This window comes from Xyrauchen texanus, chromosome 9, assembly GCF_025860055.1.
Source record: "Xyrauchen texanus isolate HMW12.3.18 chromosome 9, RBS_HiC_50CHRs, whole genome shotgun sequence".
Lineage (NCBI taxonomy): Eukaryota > Metazoa > Chordata > Actinopteri > Cypriniformes > Catostomidae > Xyrauchen > Xyrauchen texanus.
The window spans coordinates 9378382-9397367 of record NC_068284.1 but is presented as its reverse complement, the minus strand read 5'-3'; the positions used below and the strand labels follow the sequence as shown (position 1 = coordinate 9397367).

At 36.2% G+C, this 18986-nt stretch overlaps 1 protein-coding gene across 2 annotated transcripts in view; it reads left to right on the top strand.

Moving 5' to 3' along the window:
- The window catches only part of LOC127649385 (parathyroid hormone/parathyroid hormone-related peptide receptor-like), a 97542-nt gene that overhangs the window by 67694 nt on the left and 10862 nt on the right, over positions 1-18986 (top strand). For both annotated transcript variants that reach the window (XM_052134451.1, XM_052134450.1), the window contains 3 exons: positions 6219-6329; positions 7294-7418; positions 15225-15319. In XM_052134451.1, the coding sequence (XP_051990411.1) occupies positions 6219-6329; positions 7294-7418; positions 15225-15319 (331 nt within the window). The remainder of the gene's footprint in view (positions 1-6218; positions 6330-7293; positions 7419-15224; positions 15320-18986) is intronic.

Below are 18986 nucleotides of genomic sequence, written 5' to 3'. Positions count from 1 at the left end.
CTAAAATATACACTTTTACTGACCTATACTATACATTCATATACATTTTAACCTAAAATATGAATGATGATTTAAAAAAAGTATTGGGATTAAGTAGGCCCTATTAGTAGCTAGAAAAAAAGCTGAAAAAATTTATGGCTGCTGCATTTAATACATTGTGATATGCAAAATATTATTATTTTAATATCATTGTATTGATTATTTTAATACTTGACCATATATAATTAGATTAATCAAAAATAATTTCTTAATAATTTTTCACATTAGGGACATTAGTTAACATGAACTAAGAATGAACAAATCATTTGCAGCATTTATTAGTCTTGGTAAATGTTGATTTCATCATATAGTAATACATTTTTAAAATCAAAAGTTGTTAACATTAGTTAATACTTTATGAACTAACATGAACTAATGATAAACTGTTGTTTTTTATTAACTAACATAAGAATAATAAATGCTGTAAAAAATATGTTGCTTTGGTTGAAAGCGTCTGCCAAATGAATAAATGTAAATGTATATACCTAATGCATTAATTAATGTTAACGAATGTTACCTTATTGTAAAGTGTCACCTAATTTTTTTAGTTCTGTGGAGGCGAGGGCATGGTTGAGCGTTCGTCTGGGGAGAGAGGAAGCGGTAAGGGTTTTCACCTGAGATGAATTGCTGGTAATTGCTGTTTTTATGTCACAGTGAGAGACGGGGGAAATAAAAAGGTGCCCAGTCCATAGAGTGAGGGAGAGGGAAACAGATGCCGCAAAGCTCTGTGTGTGTGTGTGTGTGTGTGTGTGTGTGTGTGTGTGTGTGTGTGTGTGTGTGCGTGTGCGTGTGCGTGTGCGTGTGTGACTGGGAGGGATACCTGAAGCTATTTTGTGTGTTGGTCATTGCCGTATTTTTCTTACCCTTTGAAGCTTCTTCATTATGACTTATGCGAACGTGTTTATGTTGATGAGAACATAGAGTGACATACCTGAGTTGGAATTGCCATCTCATGCTTCCACATTCATTGAACCTTATTATAAGTTCTATAATTTGTTTTGTCCCAGTGCTCAAGAATCAGAGCAACACAACATATTTTTTGTACTTTATTTAAATAATTAAAAAGGGCAGTTAATATTGTATGGAAGCATTGTTTTATTTAGTAAAAAAACAGGATGTGGTAAACATTTGGCAGTGACTGTGTTTATGTGGCAACTATAGCTCAATATAGAATTGTTCTAAAATAAGCTTTTGAGTTGATCCTGCAGCATCAGTGTGAAAGTGTGTGTTATGATGAGGGGTTTAGGACACAGTAGACGTTCATGTCTCCTATCAGAGCACATTGATCTCAATGCAGATGGACACTGATGCTGAGCAGAGATCTGGCACTCAAATTAATTCTCATTCACATGGAGTTAATGTACCTTGTCTGAGCTCTTTCACAACTAATGCCTCCAGACATCTCTTTCATGTCACTGCCAAGATGGACAACTTAGATTTTTATTTCACTCTTACAAAGTCATTTTCACTCTCACTTAGCTTTGAAATTCTTTAATATTATAGATTTCTTCAAGAATTAACAAATGAATAACAGACATGAATATTACTAATATCAACTAGATTTTCATATTTTTAAGAAACGTGTGTGGTGCAAAAGTTGGCACCACTATGCTAGGGTGTTGTGGATTGTTACTAGAGCTTAGCTGTGTGGTTGCTAGGGTGTTCTTGGTGGTTGCTAGTTGGTTGTTTAAAGAGCTAAACAAGTAAATTAATGTCAATATATTTATTTCAACTTACCGCAATAAAAATACATCCACTTTAATGGGACAGACATTTGAATGGAATGCCCTCTTGAGTGGTGAGGGTTGTTACCACCAAAGTGATTACGTTTACATGGAAACCAGAAGGCGGCTTATTGCGAGAAAGTGGGTTATATGGGAAAGCAGTGTTCCGGTTTACATGCACTGTATAAGCGGCATACACTTTACTCCCTTTTACATATAGCTTGGTCAGTAAGCAGCTTTTTCCACAGCAACATAATTTACCTGCAACACTTGTGTAAATAACAAACATGGTATCCGAGGGAGACTTTGCTATTTTATTGTCTGTTGCTCTGCTTTATTTTCATATATTCCAGAGTTGTTGCTGTTTTTATTTCCTTACCTTTCTATTGCTACTGATTACGCTGCAATAGTGGGGTTTTCCTCTTACTTAAACTCTGGGATTCCCCCAGTGTACGAGCACATATATGTGGACGTAAGTTTTATCGATATTTTACACTGGTGTGTATGAATGGGTATAGTTTATAGTGTATGTGCTTTTCCTACTGTACTCCGATAAATGTATAAAAAAACAAATCCACTGTGTTGACTTGTTGTTGGGCTCCATCCTATGCCGTTTGTTTTTCTGTCTGTTTCACGCACATGCTCACTCCTCAAACACCCATCAGAATGGCACTTATGTGTTTACATGGCCACATAAGCCATGTAAACACAGGAGAAACCCAGGTGTGTTAAACCACTTTCTTAAATGGTGTAAAGAAAGTAGATTTCTTGTCTACATGAGGTTTCAGAACGCCGCTTTCTGCATAAAAACCTTGAATAAACTATTTTTCTTAAGTGTATGTAAACGTGGTCATTAACGTTTCTACTGAAGTGACAACACTTTGGAGGTTTATTGTTAAAGTGGTAAAAAAGTATAGAATAATCTAAATTGCCTTTTACTAATGAAGTTTTCCTAGAAATTCTGCCTTTTTTTCATAACTTGCATTTAAAGACATTGTTCAGAGGACAAAACTCCAGTCTTTAATAAGATTCATATAATCAAGTAATAGCACTGCAGTGTTAAAGGATGAAAAAATTCCTGATTTATCAATTCTCTGCAAAGCACCTTTAGTGATGTTATATGTGCAGTATCTTGGCTGTGACTTATTGCTATCAGATCTTTGTTCTGGGCTTTGTGTTGTTAGGCTGGTGAGTCAGATCTGACCTGTTTAACTGATGACGCTACGCTCTTTCTGGAATTCTAACAGCGTTTAGCATGTAATCTTTCTTCCCATGTATTGGATTTACATTGCGCATTTTCCCCATTTGAGGACTAAGAAGTATGGCCGTCAAAACAATGCTCACATTTTGGTGTTATTGTGGGCTGTTGCCAAGGAGCCCACATTTCTGGCCCCATTACAATACAATCCGTAGTGGAAAAACCAGCTTAAGCTTGTAGCTATGTTTTGGAACATGTTGGCTGGTTTAAGCTGACCAGCTTAAAATGGTCCAAGCTGGTTATGAGCTGGTCACAGCTGGTCATTGGTTTTTGGAAGATGGACCAGCTCATGACCAGCTTCGACCAGTTTATGACCATCTTTAACCAGCTACCATGTTCCAAAACACAGCTAACAGCTTAAGCTTGTTTTTCCACCAGGGATGTCATAGCGCATAAAGTTGAATTCCGTCAGTAGTAGCAGTACAAAAAAATTATTTTTCCGAGAAGGAAGCGGCTGCATGCTATAATCCTCAGCCTCACTGAGAAGGAAAGACATGGGGCTTGATTCAGTAACTGGATGTCTTTGGCTGTCTCCCAATGCCTTGCCAGATCTTTTATTGACTTTTTAAGTCACTTTTTGTATTCTCTAATAGATACATTACTCGTATGCCACAAAAAATGCTATATATTTCCATCTGTATTATTGCAGTATATTCATTATATATATTATATTTTTATTATTTTAATTATGTATTTTTTATATTGAATTATCTTTATTTGAGGGGCTTTCTCAGCAAATATTGATATATGTGATTAATACAAATATTGAATTGGCATGTCATGTAATAAATTAGATTCAGAAACTTTACAAGCCACATCAAGTGCATAATTTTGCTGCCTGGCATTAGCATCAGCATAGAAGTAAATATTGCAGATATAATGCGGGAATGGTAGGAATAGTTTTTACGGCAACACGTTTTTACAGCAACACATTTATCTGTAGTCTAAATGGAATGTGCATATCCAATAAGATCTGATCGAGCAAGACAAATTAAGTGTAAATAGGTTCTATGACGTTTGACTATTTTTTTTTTCAGTGCTTTCTTGTTTCATTTTAGTTTGAATATTTTCGGGCAACCAAAGTTAATGCGTTAACTGACATCATCTAAATATTTTTAACTGCATCAATTTTGCTATTTAGTGGCATTTAGGTGTATGTAAATGTTTCAAATTATGTTATCCAATTAAGTAGATTTAATTTCTATTTCAGAATAAATGTTTTTATTCAGTCTTCGTTTTAGTTTTCATTGATAATAATAAGACTGTGCCGCGCCCCTGACCATGTCTTTGTGAGACCACCCCTGATGTTTTTGTGCTGCTGTTTTCAAACCACCCTCCACCGAACGTTCAGCCAACTATTTTTAGACCATTGGATCGGTGGTGTGTTTTTAGATTGTTTGCTCAGCAAATAGTTAGCTGAGTTGGTTTTAGCTATTCTAGTCCAGGATGGAGGTGGCGGAGACCAACCTCAAATCAAGGCTAGGCCTCAGAGCTCACTGCACTGCAAAGCTCTCTTATTTGTTATTATTACACGTTTGTGCTTCGGTTAAGACCAAGTCTCCATGGCGGGGCATGAACAAGGTTTTCATTGAGAAAGACACTGAGGTTTCATCCTGGGTCGCACAGCAAAGGGATGTGGCTTTCACAAGCCCTGAGACTTTTTAGTCTGTGTGTGAAAATAGCCTGACGTTCAAACTTTGTGGTCGGGGTGTAAAATAACACCAGCATATTGCTATTTAAGCTTTCATATTTCAAAAGCCTAGCACAATTCAGCCCAGGCGTCTTGAATCAAATGTAAGAAAGGGGCAAGAAGATAAGTATTATTTAGAAACCACAAATGACATCATCAATACCCACAACCTCATCAGATACGATTATAGCTTCCTTATAACATTGGAATGCTGGAAAGTGGATATGTGGTGTTTCTGTGCAGAGCTATATCTAAAGCCAGTAGGGTATTGGTGGTGGTCTCAACATTTGGCCATTGTTATTTTGGAAAAGTGAAACACACGTTTTGCAGCCAGTTTTCCGAAACACTCCTTTAATTAGATTCACAAAAAAAGTGACAAGCTGGTCTCCAGGCATATAAAATGCGTTCCATCATATCTTTTGATTTTCCCTCAGAAAAGCTTTAATTACAGGCATAGGAAAATAATGGATCTGCAGTAAAGCCGTACACTGTTTCGTTTATCCTTAACTAGTTATTTGCGGCAAGTTGGGGGCAGCTGGTTTCAATAACAGTGGCTGGAAGCAAAGCCATAAATATTCGCTTTGCTAAGAAACTGGAAAATGGGGTAATTATCTGTCTTCATCAGAGATCTGGGACCTACACTCAAAGGAACAGCTAATATTCAAAAGTGTTTAAACTGGGTGAATGAATCTAAACGCAATAGCATCGATCATTTAGACTCTTTAGTCAAGACCTTGTCGTTGATGTATTCTCAGGAAGTTAGGTGGTTCTTTGTCAAATATTGGGTTTTTTAGTATCATCACAATATTATTCAAGTACAAAGTGTGAAGTATTGTAGGTTATCTAATTCAGAAAGTCTTTTTTGTTACTGCACTTTGTCTTTTTCAAAGAATTGTACAACATGAACCTTTGTTACTAGTTCAACAATGGAAGCTCAATTCAAGTACAGAACATGAATTGTGTTCCCGGTGTCGGTTCTACCTCAAAGAATTATGAATAATGCAGAATGGATTACATTACAAATCCCTCTTTCTTTTTCAACACCTTCTTCCATCCACCAACTCTATTCTGATGTGTAATGTCCACCTTTCTTGAATTTGTGATGGATAAAATAAAGTCCAGATTTTTCTCAATTGATATGTTTTTTCACTCTGAAATAAAAGTACACATTAACATTGACTTTAAACATGGACATGAAACAAGGTCAAATAAGTTTACAGTGCATTCCAAGATATGCCACAATTATTGTTTTAGCATAGTCTACTTAACAAATAGAATAATAGAGAATGCCATTGTCATTCAGACAGCAAAAATGAATTTATTAGACTGTTGGAGAAGCCTACTGTCAGCCTCTTTCTCTCCGTCTCTCCATCACTCTCTCCTCTGGCGCTTTCCTCATATTGTGGATGGGGTATTTCTTGTACTGCTGGAGCGGTTGGCTGTGTAGGTGATTGCTAGAGGAGTAGAGTTCACTTTTTCAAAATGTCAGTCCTGTTTTGTGTCACAGAGGATTACTGCCTGCCGGAGTGGGACGGCATTGTGTGCTGGCCCGAGGGAGCTCCTGGAAGGACGGTGACTACTGCCTGCCCAGAGTACATATATGACTTCAACCACAAAGGTGAGGCTGCAGCCGATGGCCTAGGGTAAACTGACACATGTCGAAAGCACACAAATATCCCCTGACAATAATGGACCTAGAATGTAGAGAGCTGGAAGTCACCACCAACATCATATGTTTTGCCAAATCTTTATGCTTTTCTCCTCTCACATCATTGTCGAGGCAAAATGAAACCTTCAGGAATTCGGGCTGTCAATTTGAACAAATACATTTTAATTTCTGCACCACTAGCTTCATCAAATGGATTCTCAACAATAATCGACGCTTTCAAACAGATTCCAGAATCTAATGCATTTAATCATGCCCCTGACCTGTACGTAATTGTTAGCACTGTCAATCGCTTAAAATTTGTAATAAAGTTTTTTTTTCATCGTGGCTGATTAATTAATTGAATTCATCGCATATATCAGTATTTGCTGAGAAAGGCCCCCAAATAAAGATAAGTAAATATATGTAATAATCAAAATCATTAGAATTATTATATATATAAATCTCAATACCCCTGCATGTGAAGTTGTGCTCCGTCCAGCTGTCTTTGAATGCAAGAATGTGTCCTGCTCTGAGAGGCTTCTAACTCATTTTCTGCTGCCTGCTTTCGGTATTGTGGTTTGTTGCTTGTACAACAGCGCACTACCTGTACAGCTTGAGCTGTGTTGACTGCCCCTTGCTCACTGTGACTTGCAAAAACATGAAGGTGGTAGGTCGAATAGCTCCTTTGGTAGGAAAATTCTTTATTACGGAATTACATCTTGGTCAAACTTGTCCAGTTGTTTCATTGTATTCCTTTTATCAATAATTGTATCCGAATGTACGTCACTGTTGAATGCTAATAGCTGCATACGTTGATATTTTTTAATAGACTGTAGGTCTGTTCTGTCTTTCTATCCTGAGAAATCAGTGTATAAATGTCCTAACTAAAGATGTGATTGGTTTTGTTAAAAGATGTTTGTGTTTGTATTTTTAGGACATGCCTACCGTCGCTGTGATAACAATGGGACCTGGGAACTGGCTTCAAGTAACAACAAAACCTGGGCTAATTACAGCGAGTGTGCCAAATTCCTCACTCATTATAACCAGAATCAAGAGAGGGTAAGACCTTTGACCTTCCAATCTGCTTACAGTGTCTGTGAGTCAATAAACACTTGAATGTGGATCCAAAAACATTTCAGGCATGTAGATCAAATGTGAGTGTCAGAACACTTTGGGATTAATTCACTAAACAGTTCTGCCACTTTTGTGCATTGTATTTAATAAAGAATTCTGCATCAAATTTATTTTTGGGAAATGTTTTGAAACATTTTGATTTATAGACCAAATTTAAAGAAATAATTTGAGAACAAGAGAGGTTTAAAAAAATATTTCTGTTGCCAGAGGACAACTTTGTGCAGTAGAGGATTAAGTAGTTTTATTTTAATTTAATTAATTTTGTATTATTTATTCATTCATTCATTCATTCATTACTAGAAACTTAATAAAATGCAATGTGTAAATTAATAAATAAATAAATATACAGTGTATGTTAATTAATACATCAACATCCAATGTCAAATTTATTTTGCATGTTATTTATTTATTTACTGACACATTTCAGGATTTATTTATTTATTTTGTTGGATTAAATTACATACATTATGGATGGAACATCAAATTCCAAAAGAAAATGTTATTCATATATTTATTTATTTATTGACACAGCTCTGGATTTATTTTTAATGACACAATTCATGATTTATTTATTTATTGAAAGATATATTGGCATATACATTGATTCTTTTCATTTAAGGTTTATTTATCAATATGGCAGACTGTATCCTCCATAAATAGCATGTTAGATTTTGCTTCGGTATCAAAATTAGTATTGACGAGTATTGGTACTGACTACTAAAATGTTAGTGTCAACCCTACATCAGTTATTTCTGAACAGGCTGATTTTGTTTGACTTATGTTAATATTTAGATTGAAGTCTTTTGTTGGTTGAGTTTAGTTCAGATTTGTCTCTCATCTGTGCTTTTTATTTTGGTGTAGACTGGCAAAAAACTGAGCTGCGGGCAGAGCCATTTACCATTTAAAAGACAAACTATACCCTAAAAAATTCTGTCTGTTCTTTACAAGTCTGGATTGAATGTAATCATTGGAATCAGCATTATCAATGTGGTTCACCAAAACATATAACGAAGAATGACATTTTGCTTTTTACATGATCAGTGCATAATCTGACCCGTTGTGGTTTCCAATAAACTTCATAATGTTAGGAACACTATTAGATTCATTGTTTAAAGCATTAATTAAACTGTAATTTTCAGAGTTTCACATTGTTACTGTGGCATGTCAAATCAATTTGCATATTAATATCTTGGCTCAAAAGAAATTTGTTGGAAACGTTTGAGTTAGCCAATAAACTCAACTTGAAACAGTACCCACAAGGTGAAAAACAATCTTTCAAATGTTGCCAATCATAAATGGTTTTGTTTAAGCTATTAAATAAACATGTTTTTGTTTATTTATCATCCAGCTCATGAGTCGACAATCAGGCCTACATCGTTCTTTGTGTCATGATGCATTAGTCTATTTATGTGCAACATAGTCTATGAAACCCATATATAAATCAATAATAATAATAATATATATATATATACACATCAGTTAGTTCCGGTCCTCGAATCTGATTGGACGAGAGATGTTTCATGAGTACTCATGGTCTCAAACCATCAGCACTTGGGCGCTTCACTGTGTGTATCACTCTGCTTGTGTTTGTGCCGTTCTAAACTAAAGTGTAAGAGCAGTGCAGATGTGTTAAGCGCTATCTGTTTCTTTACATTTTATTTAGTGACATTACATATTTTAGCCAGCAGATGGAGCCAAAGACCATTTTTGTGTAATATGAGCCAGTTGGTAACATGAGTCAGCGTCACTCAGTGTTTATATTCAGCAGCGTTCCGTGATCGCTCATATTACTACTACACAACTAAAGCTGGGAAATAGCTTTAAACTGCTTTAAACTAACAACTTCAGCATTACGGCTCATCACAGCTGAGAGAAACAACAGACTGATTAATTACACAAACTCAAGTCAAATAACTCTTACCGGAGTTTCCACATTAGAGAGAAAGTACTGTTCAAAATGGCAGAGGAGATTGCAGTTTCTATAGTGAAAGACTCTTGCGCACCAGCTACCATGAAATAGGGAGGAATACCCCGCTTGGACAGCTATTTTTCCACTGAGAAAATAGGATGAATTTCACCAAAATTACATTATCTTCAGAAAGTTGACTAACAGACTACAGCATCATCAACAGGTGATCGCACTCTCTCTCTCTCTCTCACTCACACACACACACACACACACAGACACACACACACACACACACACACACATCTTTGTTTCTCCAATAACATGTTAGAAACAGCCCAAGCCATAGTAATTCTAAGTGATGTTTTTGAGAGGTTTGGATTCTGATCTGGGGTGTAAGAACGTAATTCCTTGCACAAATGTGTTTTTTATGACCGTACTCAGTTTTTCCCAATTTTGGGAAATATCACACTCGCAATCATGCTATTTGGCCCTAAATCAGCACTGTTGTGATTTTCTATGGCACTCTGCCTGCGGCCAAATCACTGCAGTACTGATGTAGGGCCATATCGCACTGTTGCTCATGTGATATTTCTATATATATATATATATATATGTGTGTGTGTGATGAAAACTAGGTCCAGTGGGTCACAAGGAACCTGAAATGCCCTGTAAAAATGTTCTTCCGACCCTGTTTATCCATCCATCCATCCATCCATCGTCAACCGCTTATCCTGTGTACAGGGTCGCGGGGGCTGGAGCCTATCCCAGCTAACATTGGGGAAAGGCGGGGGACCCTGTTTATATACAGATATATTATTTATATCAAGACAAGTCTGCTCATTATTATTTGTATAGGGCTTTTTACAACACACATAGTTTCAAAGCAGCTTTACAGAAAATGATATGTAAGATTAATGACTGATATCTTTGAAGTTTATCTATGCATTCCATTTTAAGAGTTCAATCTATCCTTTGACCAAGGTGATGCGGGCAGAGGTCAGTGATGTGCACTGCAGATCGACAGTAAGCTTGTGGCAGTTTTAATTCTAGTGAAATCCATTCTAAGTCCAAGTTTCAGGCAATGTCCAGTGAAGTATCCCATGTCTTACGGTTGGCGCTGGCATCTGTTCATCATCTGTGAAGAACATTGTAGTAGATTGAAGTGATATCTGGCTGGCACAGGCTGCAGTTAGTCTTCGTCACTCAGCAAAATGTGGTAGTGTAATTCGGACATCAGGCAGGACCGGAGCTGTATCTGGCATGCTCTGGAAACATCAGGATATGTATTCCGAGATTAAGACAGGGATACAAATAAAGAAATATTAGCGTTGAGGCCATTCACTTTAACAGAATTATAGAATATGAGAAGTGTTTCTGGTTCAGTCAGACCTGAATAATACAGGGTAACTATGAGTTGATGAATAAATTAGGTGTTTGCCTGGCTGAAACGTTGAGTCTTTAGTCTAGGCTTAGGCACTCAGATAGTGTGTCTGAGTCCCAAACAGTGCTAGGAAGTCATTCCATAGTTTAGTAGCCAAATATGAAAAGGCTCTTTCTCCTTTGGTGGATTTTGATATTGTAGTTATTATTAACATACCAGAATTGTGTTATTGTTGTGAAAAAAACCGAATGATAAGTGTGGTGTCAGTGCAAAAACAGCTTTACACTATTTAACACTTACTCAAGATTTAAAACAGTAAAACTAATATTATAAAATGGATAGTTTTGAATCTTTGACATCTGATTGAATATGTCACATTCAAAGCTGCTCTGTATTTTCACATTATACCGTGTCCTAAACAGACGTGTCATAATAACGCAACATATATATATATATATTTATAAATAAAGGAATATTTTCCATGATGCGATTCATGAAGTATCCTTACCCTGTGGGATTGCTGTAGAAAGTGTATGTCGCAGGATTTATGTTCAATAAACAGACTGTTCTAATTTCTGTTCCAAAGAGTTTCCACCCTCGTCGCCTGGCATGTCGTGTTCAGTGTTGATAGACAGCTGGAATCATGTCTGGTCAGGATAAAGTTACTCCACATTTCTTTGTCACTCTCCATAGTCACTCTCACTTATAAATAATGTCAAATATACCTGCCTACTGATTGCCTTGTGGATATATTTATAAAGTGTATAGAACATTTTCTATGAGTTTCTACACATTTCTGCCATCACAAAATCTCATATGAATTCCAAAATCTATATGAATCGACCAAAAGGAGAAAACAGCATTGGAACCCTGATGAACTGGATTATTAGGTCATTTAACCCTTTTAATGTACGCATCTGAAGTTTGTTATACACAGAATGAATTTAAACAGTTAGACGTGTTGCATACATCATTTCGGTTGTTGGTTGATTAACAGGCTGGAGCAGGCCGTATGTTTACAATCATATCTGATGCTCCTCAGATCTTTGTTTGCTGAGTCCCCAAAAATTATGATCAAATGTTCAAATATAAAATTTTGGTTTCCATTTTTTAATGCATCACATTTTTGGAAGATATTTTCCCTTTGAACTGTAACTCACTGGTTTGAGTGTTGGGATCCATAAATATTTGCTTCCAATATTTACATTTGATGAACTCCCAAGAGTCTCTTTTGTAGTTAATGGAAAAAGTCATCCATGCAAATTAAATGCTGTGCAGTGCAGTGACTGCGCAGCACAAACGCAGCACTGGGTTTGGCCATCGCTCAGCACTCTAAATGATAGCAGCTGGCAAATCTCTTGTTCCATGAGCCCCGGTTAACCCTCCTCCAACACACGGCGCTGATCCAGCGAGCTCGGTTAGCGCGGTCTCGCGAAACTGAAGCTCCCCGGCTGCCTGCATCCTGAAGTAATCTTAGTTGAAAGTGTGGCTGCCTCAGCTTTTGTCAGGCTGCTGAACTTCAAGACAAACTGTTTTCACAAGAGGGCGCGACCAGACACCTTAGTCACATGGTGTCAGCTTGCTCTACAAATAAGCAGTCACATTCAGGCAGAAAAGCCGCTGAAGGCAGAGATTTACTCTGTAATTCCTTTAGCTATACCTGCTCTGCTTTTGCTTACACACCAAAAGATGCAAAGCGTGTACTTTTGAGTTTAAGTCCATACTGAAATTTAACAGTGCTGAAACACATTTTCATATGGTGTCAATAATAGTGAACGTATGGATGTTGTGGACATATTTTAAGTAGTATCACAATTTCCTAACCTAATAAAAACTGTAGTTTTAGGAATAGTTCTCCCAAATGTGAAACTTCTACCATTATTTACTCACCCTCATATTGATCCAAACCCGCATGCTTTTACTTTTTTTATGAAACAAAAAAGTTGATATGAAAAATCTGCAGGTTTTTCTACACAGCAGCTGTTTATAAGATGTCTGCCAAGCTAAAAAACATTTTTTAAATAAATAATAAGTCGTCCATATGACTTGGAATATTTGACAAGTCTTCTGAAACTGAAATTTAAGTTGTTATTTACTGAAACTCTCATTTTCAATTTAGCATGCATGAATGCTCAATTTTGACTCAATAAACCTGTCAGGGTTTGTGAAGGGAGGAGACAAGAGAGTGAGGATCCAAACGCAAAACTTTAATTATAAACAAAAGAAGAGGGTACAACAATGAAGGAATAATACAAAGAAGAAGGTAACAAAACTCCACAGCAGTATGCTGGCAACTAAAGCACTACGGTACATACAAACAAGAACCGACACAGGAATAAAGAACAAGAGAGTATATATATATATATATATATATATACACATGGGCTAAAAAGAAGACGAGGAACACCTGGGACACAATTAGGGCACTGGACAGGAAGAGAGACAAAACTTCAAACTAAGAGTCTCTTCAAAACTTAAAAATAAGAGTTCTTGGGGGAAAACATAAGAATGACGTGGCAAAACCAACCCAGTCAAGCTTGGTTTATTTGTAATTTATATCTGAGCACAAATGGTGTAAAATGGTAAAAATGTACAAATATAGTTATTTATTATTAATATATTTGTAAAAGAAAATATATATATATTTATGATGGATTTGTGAATATTTTATGTTTCTAAAGCTGTAAATATGTCTATCCAAAAGTACAAATAAGTGCATTTATATGTTTCACACAAATAGCTATGTATAATAATGAGATCAGGCTAGTTCCTCACACATAGTTATCATATAGAGTTATATTTGGAATATACAAAACATTTGGACTACTTTTATGTTTTTTTTAATCCTTTTTGGAGCTTGACTGATGTAGTTACTATGAATTGTTGTAAATAAAGTTTGAGAAAATAAAAGTAAAAGTATTCTTTTAATTTACACTATGAGTTCATACAGTACATGAATGTGTTTGCAAACCTACAGCCATTCACTGTTGTCTATCTTTAACAGGGACTAAAATCAGTCCAAGCAACAAAAACAAAAACCAGAAACAAATTATTATTATTCTAATTTGTTTGCAGAACGTAATCGAAAACCAGAACGTAATCGAAAACACTTCATGTTGCCTGAAAAAATGAAACGTGCTTTGAACCTGAAGGAAACGTCTGCATCACAAATTTCTTTGCCTAATTGTCCATCGTGGATGGCGTATTCTGTGAATGAAGACCTTTTTAACAACTATGTATAATTACTACACGTACATGCACGGCTAATTCAAATACAAGGAAAACATTATTCAATGTAAAAAGCACTTTTGTCAGTTTCCAAGTCTTCTCTGAATTATTATTAGATTTGATGAATGGCGGGTTTTTGACTCAGAAGCAGATCTTTAATTAAAAATGTTCTTAACTGTTAATTAACTGTATGCATGTTATGATTTCTATTGTGATGAATGGCTTATTTTATATATATATATATATATATATATATATATATATATATATATATATATATATATAGGGCTGTCAATCGATTAAAATTGGTGTTCGATTAATTCATCGCATTTAATCGCATATACAAATATTTGCTGAGAAAGCCCCTCATATAAAAATAATTCAATATATAATGATTATACATATTTATATCAATATATAATTATACACAGTTATCTTTAAATATATCTATAAAAATATTCAGATAATTAAAATGCATTACTTCTGGTAGAACAGTTAATCATTGATAAGACAATACAAAAAGCGGCTTTAGAATACAATGTATTGTTTACTACCATATTATTGATCATCAGTCAATCATTGGCACACAGTTCACAGCAATCCATTACACAAGTGAATTTGTCAAACAGTTCGAGATTTATTATGAGGGCTTGTTTAAGGACCCGTCAATATACACCTGCGTCAGACGTCTCGGGTGTGTTGTATCATAAACATAAAATGTTTAGGTCACTGTTTCAAGTTAAATATAGTTTAATACTCAATCTTTAAACACATCTTGAGATCCCTTAGATCGCATTTGCGCTCCGAGTGTTTTGAATGCAAGAACGTAACGAATGTCTGTGTTGTTCTGCCTACTGAAGTGTTTTCTTCACTGTATAAACTGTGCGTTGCTCATACAGCTGAAATTTCACTTACTGCCCTCTGGAGTAAACAGGTGGTACTACAAGCTTGCATTTCTCAGGAATCTTCCTTATTATGGTCCGGGGGCATGCGATTAATTGTGTTAATTTTTTTAACGTGTTATTGTTTGTAAAATTAATCGTACTGAATTAACGTGTTAAATCAACAGCACTAATATATATATATACATTTAAATTAGGCAAGTGGCATATTTTGAGGTTGTTTTTCCAGACCAGATTGCTTGCTTCTCTTGTGAGATCTGGCAACGCCTCAATTGGTATTTCACTCGCATTCTCTTATTGTCTTAATGCAGGAGGTTTTCGACCGACTTTACCTGATCTACACGGTGGGCTACTCCATATCTCTGGGATCACTTATGGTGGCGACAGTCATCCTGGGATACTTTCGGTGAGAAAAACCCACCTGCTTCTTTTCTAGGACAGAATTCACAGAAACCCTGTAGAAGCCAGGAATCTTCGAATGCAATTTTCAATGGCTTTGTTTCATCCTGAGATCTAGATTCTAGTCTGATATCATTCAAATATAAGTGTAATTTCAAACAAGACATGTACAGTATGATATATTCAGATACTGCTGTCTATCCATCCATCCATCCGTCCATCCATCCATTATTCATCTGAACAGTTTTTGATGTTTGCTTTTATTGTTAATGCCTTGACAGTGTTACTGTTTATTTTGTTTTTGAGTGTAGAGAAAGTGACTATTTTAGAGTGTCGTACTGTAAAGTGCTATGTGTTTTGACGTTTGACTGAAACTATCAGTTTTCCTAATGAACTGCATCAAATGAATGTTTATCCATTAGTTCACACAGCGTGTGTTCTGGCCGCTTGTCAATATTAAGGCATATGAGGGCATTTATTACTTTTGCGTTCAATCGTTCCATTTTCATTACTACTTAATGCAAAGAGGTTCCCTTTGCTATTTATCCAACGGCCTTATTCAAATAAAGGGTCGGTCTTGCATGTAACAAGCCGCTGACAGGTACCGGACTTTGCTTGACTCGGCTCCAGTGCTCCATGTTTTTAAGAGTCGGCCCCTCGCCTGGGCACCAGGAAATGCGGGGAAGGAAAATGACTTTAATAAGGGCTCGTTTGGGCCGCGGCTGACGTGCTGCCAGTCTTTCCATGCGCTGCACTCACACTGTCAGTATAATGTCTCAGGTGCGCGAGCTCTGGGATATCAGCCATGCGCCGCAGAGACTCACAAACAACATTGCCAGTGTTTGAGGCGCACTTGGAGGAGCTCAGCTCTTCACGGATCGGCTCTCCAGGGCTTCCCGATCAATAGTTCCCAGCGGGACGGCAGTTAAGCAGCAGTTAGTCTAATGATGAGGAGGCGATGGATTCCACACTGTCACCATAAACCTCTCCAGAAGAGGCAGAGAAAAAACAAATGGTAAATGATTAGCCAAGAGTTTAATTTCTGAACATGTCTGGCTGCAGGAGGAACTGAACTGGACTGTGCGTTTTGGGGGGGGGGGTCTGGTTTGTAAGAAATGGCACAAGCTTTCATTTGAACATTTAGCTGAAATAACAAGTTAGGAATGAATACAGGTTGCTTGAGTAGTACGGCTCGATATTATAGAGACACATTTCCCTATTTGATTCAAATCTGATTCACAAGCTCTCAATTCGATTAAATTCTATAAAATTCCAATTTGATTATATTATGTCCAGTTTGCTTACATATGAAAGACATTCTCTCTTAGCAAATGCTGTTATTAATTATACAGACTATGCAAACCATATAAAAAGTTTGTGGTTATTTTGATGACCTACTTCTGTAATTGAACTGTTGGGCATGATATGAATATCAAAAAGCTAAACAGTTATCAAATCAGGGATCCAAGATATTCATACAATATTGTTAAATAAATTGCATATAATTATATATGATTGTATTAGTATAGTCCTAGTGTATATGCAAAGCTGTGGATTAAGCAGGGCTGGACTGGGAAGAGAAATCAGCCCGGGATTTTACATAGCATCTGGCCCAAAAGTTGAGCAGGGGGGTGTTCATTGTCCTTTTCTACATAGTGGCGCCGTTTTGTGGTCCTTTCTGCATAACGCCGCGGCTCATTTTAGCTTATCGCGGCCCATTCGGACCATTTCGCGGCCGACCCACCGGCCCACTCGGTTCTCCCGATGGCTAGTCCGCCCCTGATCGACCCCAAAGTGCGTCGGCCCACCGGCAAAATGCCCGGTATGCCTGATTACTAGTCCAGCCCTGAGATTAAGGTGGCAACGGTATGAGTCTCAGAAAATATCACGGTATACGGTATTACACAATTACAGTTATCAGTGAAAACAGAAGGGTTATTTTATTAATTAATTAATTTATATATATATATATATATATATATATATATATATATATATATATATATAATATATATATTTTTTTTGAGTAAACACTTTATTGTAATTGAAACTTGAAACCATTTTTGATGTGTAAAAAAAGTCTCCTGTCTGTACCTTTATCTCAGTGGTTCTCAACTGGTTTTGTTTCAGGACAGATTTTACATTGGACATCAAGTGTCGACCCACCATAGATTAAACATAACCTGTATTTAATGTATCCTGGGTTGCATTTCCTTTTATGTTGCATAGTTTTTTTCATGGTTTTCCAGTACAAGGACATCAAGTGACATTATTTTTGTTGACGTCAACAACAAAATCTACAGGCAGTTTCCCTCCCCCTTTTAAAAATTGAAGAGCATATATATGAGCCCATTATTATCCTGTTTGTTAACTAATATTACATATTTATACACCTATTACACAGAAGGAAAGGCTCCTCGTTACCATGGTTATGTCAGTGTGCTAGTCTTAAATAATGGTAATATAATAATAAATTAATGCATTTATGAAAAATAAATACTATCTGAAACACATCTTGAAACTTTAACTACAGCTGCCACTGTTGATATAAAATGAGGTCTAATAGATTCTCCCTTTAGATTATTTCATATGAAACTAACATTTTGTCAAAATATAACAGTTACTTTATTCATGTAAAAAATGGCCAAACAAATTTGTAAAGGTGATGGTGTGTAATTATTAATATTATTTGTATTATTATAATAATTTTTGGTGCATAGCACAGTGTTGCTCTTTTCCTCCTCTGTGCTGTTTGGCATGTCAGTGCTGTCTTCTGTTTGAGAGGTTCAACTTGACGTCCTCCGTAATGCCTTAAACTAGAAAATCTCACTTGACATGGGTCACATCAGTTTTGATGTCTGCGCTCCGCAATATGGAGGGAAGCCCAGTTGTTGCACACTCGCGCCAGAGAGAAGAGCACTTGTGCGAAAGTGCAGATGAGAATCCTTCAGCTGATTGCGAGATTATCATTAAATCTGCTTTCAATTGTGCAGCCACCGAAATATCTTCAATGGGAGAAACATGGCATTGTAATTTCCTGCTCTTTCCCCATTATTGTTCTGTCTTGCCCTGGAACCATTAGCAGCCGAGATGTGAAAGGAAGATATAGTGCTTTACAACAACCTATATTAAGCATGAATTACTTTAATAGTAAATGATCCTAAAACAGTTATAATCACATTAATTAAGCATATGTCCAATTCATTACATATTACGTATAATTTATTGAGTATGCAATGTGGCTTTTTTTCATGTATGAAGAAAGAATGAATGGATGCCTTATTAATGTTGTCATAAACAAATTACAAACTGTTAGCTAACTGCTTATACATTACCTTATTAAACAATAATAAATAATTTGCTAAAGTAAATGTAAATGAATAACATACTATTTGTATATACTCTATGAATGTTGTATTAATAATGAAGGAAAAATGATTTATGAAAAATGAATTAACAATAAACTAAGGCTTTACAAATACTTTATTACATGTAGCTATTATAAAGTGACTGAAAAGAAGGACAGTGACTTCCAACTGTTAGCACCTGGTTAAACTGGATTGCAGGTGGTTAGTGAGTAAGAATCAGGTGTTTATGCTGAAATGCCACATGCAAAAGTGCCGCAACTATTTAGTGAATTTGCCCCTAGTCTTATAGTTCCCAATAAAATAACA